Below are 8,975 nucleotides of genomic sequence, written 5' to 3' on the forward strand. Positions count from 1 at the left end.
TTCGAAAGTATCCGTTGCCCATCGTGCCGCCATAGCAAAGGCTGTGACTCTGTCCGGAGCCTATTTTGACGTGCAAAATGTGCCGGACCTGTTGTACAAAAGGCAGCAAAGCAGCTGCAGTTGCTATTAATGAAGCAGCGCGCCTGCAAAGAGTGGGATAAATACTTAGCTTGAAATTTCTGCTCAAAGTTTCACGAAACTCGTGCAATTCATTTAAGTTTTAACGTCCATAAAAATGCACATGAGTCTGGCGCTGGCGTTCGCATAATGAGCGCTCAAGTGCGCGCACCCTACGGCATTTGTAGGGAGGGGGAGTGGGGTAGGCGGACACACGTTCTATATTCGCTGATGCCAAAGTTCAGAGTGTTGTCGTCAGGTGAAGTGCTTAACAAGTTCTCTCAAGTGCAGCAAAGCGTTGCCTTGTTTTTCACTTGCCCAGCTTCAATCGAAGCAAGGAGCATCCAAAATGGGATAACATGTTGTGCAATTTCCGCTGTGTGCACATAACTGAAGGTCAGCTAATAACAACAAGAACAACAGTAACATGACTGCTGTCTATAGGGATCGATTATGCAATGTTCGTACCCAGACTCAATCTACAGCTAAGTTATGAACTAGTTTATTGCCATGCTGTGTGCATAGAATAATAATGAAACGTCAATTACTTGCAGGAATTTTTGTTTATAAGGAAACGGTCATTCTTAAAGCCTTAAATTTTATGTTGTGCGAGTTGGGCAATTATTTGGTTGATCAAAATTTAATGCAAACTGTTTTCAAAGCCCAAAAGCTAAACCCCTTTCAAAGTTTAAAATTCAACAAACATTTTTTTCTGTGGTTTCCCCTAGTCAAAAGCCACAAAGCGCTTTTGGACATGCTTTGAGTATTTAAGTGTGCAAAGTATGCTTAATATGCAGACATTGTGGGCTTTAATTTAATATTAATAAACATTTGGTATGAGATTTATTTATAAAACACATTTATTTCAAAACACATAGTGTTTGACTTTGTTTATTAATAACTGAGTGAAATGAATTTAAAGTGAGCAAAACAAGATTTATACACATATATGTATTAATTATATTTAATTATAGACTGTGTTAATAATGCTGAAAGCCTTTGCTAGTTTGCCTAGAAAGCTTTTAATAGTTCGAAATTGTGGCTGTAATATAATTACTTAAAGTAATTAAAACCGAGTTACAAACACACGATAAAAAGCCAAATTGTAGCGCTTAGTTTTCATGAAAGCTAACACATGCAAACTTCCTCTCTCTCTCTCGCTCTCGCCCTCTCTCTCTCGCTCTCGTTCTTTCGTTCTCATTTTTTCGTGTTCTAATGCCACTTGTAACACACAATAGTTTCAACCAAAATAATGTTGCCTACTTTTATGCGCTCTTTGAGCTTTACTGTGCTACTGTTGGCCTGAAAGCCTCCGTTTACTCGAAATTTGTTAGCCATTGCTGCTGTTAGCTGAGTTTATGGTGCAAACTCTGCAGTTGCCTTAGCGGCTCAAGGTAAACGCACAAACACAGCCAAACCGCATTCTTTGTCAAAGCCAGCGAAGCCAATGCAACTAAAATATTAAAAGCCGCAGCACAATGTATAGACACATAGTAATCGCTAGAGTCGTTGCGGTGTCGCTGCGCCGCAGCACATTCATACGCACATACATAGTGCACTTATATACACATACAGAGGAGCATGGAGTTTAATGGACGCTTTTTCAGCTGCAGCCTCTTCACGATTGTGAGAGACTTTTCAGGCTGCGACCACAAAAGTGTGTGCGGCACTTTTTTTATTTATGAGGTGATGCTTTTGTTTCTATCTGCGCGTAACCACAAACTGATTTTAAGCCGAATAAGGCATTAAATCAGATTAATTTAATGCGCGTGGTGCTCAAAATCTGACGAATTTTATTGCGTCGCATATCCTGAATAAGCAATCATTGCGTTGGAAAGTCACATATACATACAAATATGTTTATTTATGTATTGTGTATCAAGCAGTGAGCATATATGGACAGAAGGGCAGCATGCAATTTCATAAATATTTTATTGGCTTAAAGGCGTCCATCGATGCTCATACTTGTTGTTTCTGTTGCGCCGCTCTTAAGTTTTATGTATTATCTCTTAGCTCTTGAGCGCTGAGCTGCTGCTGTGCTTAATATTACTTTGTTAAATGAAAAGCGCTTAAAGCAATGCAGCTTAAAGCTTACAACATAACTTAAGCAAAAAAGTTCATCGTATGCAAACAATTTTTAGCAAGAAGTTGAGTCGTGCAACAAGGCAGCCGAGAAAAATTATTTTTAAAGCCTGCAAGCAATTTGAAAGAAAGCTGCTTTCTGGGCACTGCAATTACAAAAATGTTAAATATGAATTCGCCAGGAGGTGCAAATTCAATCAGCAAAGTGAGTAAAACGACTTGAAAATAGTTACATTTTGTGGCATAGTTTCAATTTGTGTTTTGAAGCTTATAATGAATTTATACTGATAGCTAAAATTTAACAGAAACATTTGAACCAAACTTTTGGCAATCCAATAAAAATGAGTTTATAGCCTGCAGAGCCTGTTGAACATTTGTTTATGTTCTTGCTTTTATTTTGTTCTACGCACAATAAGTGAGCTCAGTCTAAGCTTTTTGAACTCATTGTGCTCGATTATGTGAATGACAAAGGCATTTAACTGCCTGTCACATTAACAAACACACCCACACACACACATACGATAGAGATAGAGTGGATAGGGTTCCCTTTTGTTCATTTTTTAATGTATTCTGTATTCTGATGTGCGTGCCACTTTCCGGTTTGATAAAAAAAATGTCAACGAGGCCTGTTGGCCCATGGTAGGATTCATGACGCGTGTCTTCATCAACATTTTCGGCCATTCATTTTGTAAACACATTTTCTCACTCTCTTTCTCTCTCTCTCTCTCGCTCTCACTCCCGCTCTTGCCTACTCTATGCTTTTTATGTGCATTTTGCGTGGCGTTAACTGCACGTGCCATCATTTTTAACTGCGCTTTTTTTTTTAGCTTGCTTTTGCTTTTTTATACTTTTTTATTTTTAAGCTGTTTTTTCTGCAAGCGCCATTTGTTTTTTGTGTTCCATTATGCAAAAGCAAAGGCGCCGTCTAAGTCAGTCAGCTGCCGTTTGCACTTTATTTTCCTCTGCACCTGTTTTCTTTATACCTTTGTTTGGTTTTTGGTTTTTGGTTTTTGTGTGTGCCACGCCTCGCCTAACACTTTTGATTCAAAATTATAATTTCTTTTACTTGTACTTTCTGGCACGCCTATTCCTTTCTTGTTATTTTCCCACAACGACAACGCTAATAGGCGAGGATATCGGCCGCCTCAATGTGAGCGATTTAAAAGCACGCCTGCGGGCACGCGGGCTCAGCGCCACGGGCCGCAAACAAACGCTAATTGAACGCTTAGAGACGGCCGCAGCTACAGAGATAGAGACAGAGACTGAAACAGAAGCAAATGTGTCCCTAACTCGCCACCGGGAGGCAGCAACACAAAGTCTCATCGAGCCGCAGGTCGACAGCGCTTTAGCTGCACCAACCGAGCCAACTGCCTCGTCCACACAGTCGCCTCACCAGGGTATGTAGCTGTGAAACTGTTTGGCCCGCTTCAACCTGCATGGAGTTGACCGAAGGGAATGTCGAGTTTTAGCTGTTGCCGTTTGCTGTCCTGTTGCTTTTACTTTGCTGCAAGCTTTGCCTCTTGCTGACTGTTCCTTAATTTCACTTTTCTTTTTGCTCGAAGCGCTTAATTAAAACGCACGCTTAATGTTTATGCATGCAGGCAGGCCAGTGCTCGACGGCGTTTGTGTAATTTAATTTAAATGCTGAGTTGGCTACACGCATCATGCATATGCATCACACACAATCTCACGAAACATGCACGGGAGTTCGCCCAGCTCAAAGCTTAAACGCAGCCAAACAGCAGCAAGCGGAATTTTTAATAATGCACACACAAAAGGATAATTCTTGCATGTCTCAGCCAAATGGTTGCCAAACGACGCTCAGGTACATATATGCAGGTGCATACGTATTTAATCATGTAGAATGCTCATACGCCCCGTACAACAGTCAACATGAAACCCTGACAAAGCAATTTGATTGTACCACAAATTGCTGATGTCGAGGACACATTTCCAAAAGTTAAATCGCTTGCCAATGATGTCAAAATCTTGGTATTGTATGGAATAAGTAGTTCTGATTCTTTAGTATATTTAGAATTTAATTGTCCGAGATGCTTGTGGCTTCCATACACTTTGAAAAGAGCATCATGAAGTACGTTACTGGGCAGATCCCGTAGATAAACTTAACGAACTAAGCCCTGTAAGCCCACCCGTCCGTCTGTTTGATCAACAATAACTCATAGACTATAAGAGCTAGAACACTTAATTTCCTCTTCCCTCCCCAGCAAATCGAATATTTTAGGTGAGAATGGAAATGTTTAGGTGAGTGCTTTATGATTTACTAATCAAAGTGTTCCAAAAAATTATTTAATGCGTTCTTGTTTACAATGAATGTTGTAAGAAAAACCCTGAAGAGATATTGAAATAAATTACTCAAACATGACAACTGGAAAGTTTAACAGCATAAAAGAAAATAAATTAATTAGTTTTTATTTTTCATTCCAATTAATCTTTGGCATTAAGCAAATCTTTCAAGTAAAGTCACAGCAATATCTATATCTCTATGTAATTCTACTAAGTATAGAAAGCAACGAGTTCATTTAAATAGTTATTTTAATTTATTACTACAGTTGCTTGATATTTTTGAAAAGTCTTTTAACAATTATTCAAAGACTAAAGGCGACTCCAAATAGCAAAACCTTTATAGAAAATATGAACTTATGAAACACTTACCACAAAAGTGCTTGAAAGACTGAGGGCTAGGCATGCTAATCCTTTAAGCCCTAATAAGCTTAAATGGGAGGTAATGATAAAATTGTTCTAAGGCAGCTTGTGGGCTCCAGAAATTTACAGACTTAACATGGAATGTGAAATGTAATGCAATTAAGGGACACTTGATAGAATCAAACTTGTAGTCACGGACAGCAAGGACTAGCAGCTTTAAAGGTGGCACTAAAGAATTAATTCCATGTATACTGCTAACAGTCACCTTAACAAAAACATAGTTGGCTGTTATAAATTTGTAGACTGTTTGGTTGGCTGGGTGGCGTTTGCATTTCCGCTGTTTGGATACACTTTGACCTCATTTCATTTGCCAGCCACGTGTGCTGTAAGCCTCTGTGAATGAGTGTGTGCGTGTATCTGAGGGTGTTGGGTGCTGCTGACACTTGTTAACCTACAGCTTGGCCTGCGGAAACTGCCTATTAAGTTTTGATGAGACCATGTTTGCCCCTTGTTGTGGCAGTGGCAACAACAAATAAAATGTGAGACGGCACAGGCTGAGTCCTTGCATGGAAACAGAAATGTTGTAATAGAGGAATTTAATCAATGTTTGCACTTTTGCTGTCTGCGGTTTTGAAAGCTGTCCCCACAACAACAACAACAAAATCGTTGATACAGAACACGCATAACATACACCGTGTGTGTGTGTGTGTGTGTGTTTGTCTGTCCTGCGTATCCTGTATGTGGTTTGTTTATCTTTGGGCATATGCTGCACGCCGCCCGTCATAGTTTGCAAAATTAAACTTTTCCGTCTTGTAAGCAATGTTATATGCACATCCGTCTGATATACATGTATGTGTTTGTGTTTTTGTATGTGTGTGTGTATCGCTCTGACAGCAGCTGTCATGGTTATGTTATTGCGGCTCATAAAAGCGTCCAATATGGCAGTATTTTGACACAATGGCAAAGGCAATGGCAATGGCAACGGCAACGGCAACAGTAAGAACAACAAGAACCACATTAAAGTGTAAAGTTCATAGAACTTTGTATCGAGGCTTGTGGCTTTTGATTTTGTTTATTTAGCTACTTAGTTAGGTGGTTAGTTAGTTAGTTGGCTGGCTGGCTGGCCGGCTGGTTAGTTGGTTTTCCAAACATATTTTTTATGGCATTTGGGTTTTAATAGCTGCTTGCCACGTACACTGAAGCACACAATAACAAACGCCACGCACACGAGTGGAGGAGACTTGCGTTGCGAACTGGGACTGCGATCAACAAACCGAAACACGTCTGCAAGCGCGAAAATCTGAAAGTTAACTGAAAATTAACACAAAAACTTAAGCTATCAATAATAAACAAGAAGAAGAAGAAGAAGACGATGATCATGATGATGAAGAAGAAGCAGCAACAGAAAAGCAAACATAAAACACATATAAAATGTGTTTAAAATCCCAAAAAATCAAAGTGCATGAAAATAATAATCACAACAGAGCTCGAGATACTTGAGCTGTTTAAGCAGTTAGCCAACCACCAACAACCGCGATAGCAACAACAGCAGCAGCAGCAGCATTAGCAGCAACAACAGCACTAGTTACCCACATATTGAGTGGCGCCGCCAAACTCAAGACTCTGATACAGACACAGACATGGACAGCTCCAGAGTAAATGTGATTAAATAGAGGCAAATCTTCATTAGAAGTTGGCTGCTGGTTTAGTTTGCTTGGGTTACTTGCTTGGCTGGCCACTTGGCGTGTTGCATGCGCTGCAGCATAACACACACACACATACACGCATATTTAATAATATATACAAATTCATAGATATATATTTGCGCTACTTCAGCTGCGCTGCCTAAGTGCGCACATGCGACAAAGTGAAAACTGTTTTTGTTGCACACAAAACAACAGAAAACAGTTTTGGGTTTGTTTTCTTGTGGCGCTAGCTAAGTGCAGCTAATTGAAACATTGACGCAGTTGGTGCTGTCATTTGTATGTCATCTGCTCATTTAACGCCAACACAGCAAACGAAACGATTCTCATTGTCAGGCAAGAGGCTGTCAGGGGGAGGCAGCGACACGCCTCAGCGATCAACTCGTTCAACTAACTGCATTCAACAACCTTGAGTTGCTCTAGGCGTAATTAATAAGACTAACCAAGTATCAGAGCTGCAACAAGCAAACTGTTGGCTTAGATTTGCTTATGACTTGACACTTGTAAACTTTGTGTACTAGTTTGGTAGCCAGACGTTAAGTTAAGTTATTAAAAGTAAAAATTGCATGTGACAGCATGAGTCTCTGACTCTCTGACTGTCTAAAAATATGTTCAAGCTGTGCAAAGTTTTAGTTTTAATTACTGCAGCAACATTTTCAAAAATTAGTTGCTCTTATCTGAAAAGCATTGTGAGCAAACGACATGAGAACTTGTGACAAGGGTGCAACAATTATTTAAATTCTGTAGCAAGTTTATTTATTCCACACTTATCTCTTCACCTCTTGTATAGAAGACATCTTTGTGGAGTATGTGAGTGGCATGCCACATCTGACAGTTCGCCTGCCCAGTCGCAATGAGCTGTGTCAGTTTGCACTGAAGCCCATTTCGCACAATGTGGGACATTTGCTGGCCATGCTGAAGGAGGAAGATCGCGGCATTGATCGAGCGGCTATAATCAACAAGCATGGCGTGCGCATTGCCTCATCCTGCAGCATTGAGAGCTTGCTAGATGATGAGTTCAGGTAAGCAAACAATATTTAAATGAAGCACTTTGAAGCAAGTTGAATAATCCACAGCATACAAATAAATAATCGCTGCTTAGAAGTGAAGCCGCCCAAGCGCGAGAAGATCACAATAGAAACTATAGACAAGATGGGCGATGTGCGTAAAATTGTGGCACAGGTAAGCTTCAAATATCTTTCATTGTGTCCCTGCATTTGTTTATCATTAATTACTTTTGCCGCCAGCTCTATGAAGCCTTCAATGTAAGCGAATATCAACTAGAAAAGAGTAATCAATTGACAAAGGAACTGGAAAGCCTACGCTATGAACTGGAGCCACTCGAAGAGGTTTGTTGTTAGACTGCGCCGCTTAGCTTTATTTTCAATTTGGTTTGTTTGCCTTAGAAAAAATTGGAGCTGAGTCGGAAGGCAGAACGTCGCACCAATATTATGACCTGGGTGGGTCTGGGCCTCATGTCCGTGCAGTTCGGCATATTGGCGCGCCTGACCTGGTGGGAATACTCCTGGGATATTATGGAGCCAGTGACCTACTTTGTCACATACGGCACCACCATGGCCATGTACGCCTACTATTGTGTTACGAAGCGTGTAAGTTTGACTCATGAGAATGTTATTTGTTGCCAGGCTGAGTTTAATGTGTGAATTTAAACGACTCCCCTTAGGAATATATCTTGGAGAATGTGCACAATCGCGAGTACTCGCTGTCCCTCTATAAGAACGCCAAGAAGGCCCAGTTCGATGTGGAGCACTATAATCGACTAAAACGCCGCTCAGCGGAGTTGGAATATAATCTAAGACGCATCAATGATCCAATCAATATGCAACTGCCAGCCCACTTGGTGCGCGCCCAAATAGACACGCCCCCAACAGACGAGAGCAACGGATCCACAGTGGCTCAACAGAAAAGTACTTAATTACCGCCACGCCTACAATGGGGAGGGAGCAACAGATTTTGTAATTCAAAGACAAGTTTATGTTTAAGCCCTCACTGGCTGTATCAATCAACTCAAGTCATTTAGCATAAAAGAATTGCACAGAGTAAAGAAATCGGAGCTCGGAATGAAATTATAGTCACTGAATAGATCAAATCGTATATAGAATGTCATGTAGTAGCGTATATATCTGGTTTGGAGAGCAATGAATGTATTTTACTTTTACTTATTTGTTTATTTTACGTAGTTCTCATTTTCTGTTAACTGAATGTTTAGTTAGTTTATGTTTATATTTAATTAGCGTAAGCCAAGTTATGGACGAGCACAACATGGCGCACAAGCAACAACAGTAGTTGCAGTTTACTAGCTGACATATACTTTCTGCTTAATATTATTTAGTTATTTATTTTTGTTTTTAATTATACATATGTATTTTTTGTGCGTTTGCAAACTCT

General features: G+C 40.1%; 1 protein-coding gene across 6 annotated transcripts in view; it reads left to right on the forward strand.

Moving 5' to 3' along the window:
* Positions 1–8,969, forward strand: part of LOC108599863 (calcium uniporter protein, mitochondrial) — a 47,528-nt gene extending 38,559 nt beyond the window's left edge. For 3 of the 6 annotated variants that reach the window (XM_017987010.1, XM_017987011.1, XM_017987009.2), the window contains exons 4-9: positions 3,327–3,596; positions 7,357–7,588; positions 7,643–7,748; positions 7,814–7,915; positions 7,973–8,176; positions 8,251–8,969. In XM_017987010.1, coding sequence (XP_017842499.1) covers positions 3,327–3,596; positions 7,357–7,588; positions 7,643–7,748; positions 7,814–7,915; positions 7,973–8,176; positions 8,251–8,502 — 1,166 coding nt within the window. In that variant the 3' untranslated portion in view covers positions 8,503–8,969. The remainder of the gene's footprint in view (positions 1–3,326; positions 3,597–7,356; positions 7,589–7,642; positions 7,749–7,813; positions 7,916–7,972; positions 8,177–8,250) is intronic. The other 3 variants (XM_017987012.2, XM_017987014.2, XM_017987015.2) reach the window with 3 other exon arrangements.
* The last annotated feature ends 6 nt before the right edge of the window (positions 8,970–8,975 follow it).

Source organism: Drosophila busckii, chromosome 3L, assembly GCF_011750605.1.
Source record: "Drosophila busckii strain San Diego stock center, stock number 13000-0081.31 chromosome 3L, ASM1175060v1, whole genome shotgun sequence".
In the NCBI taxonomy this organism is placed as follows: Eukaryota; Metazoa; Arthropoda; class Insecta; order Diptera; family Drosophilidae; genus Drosophila; species Drosophila busckii.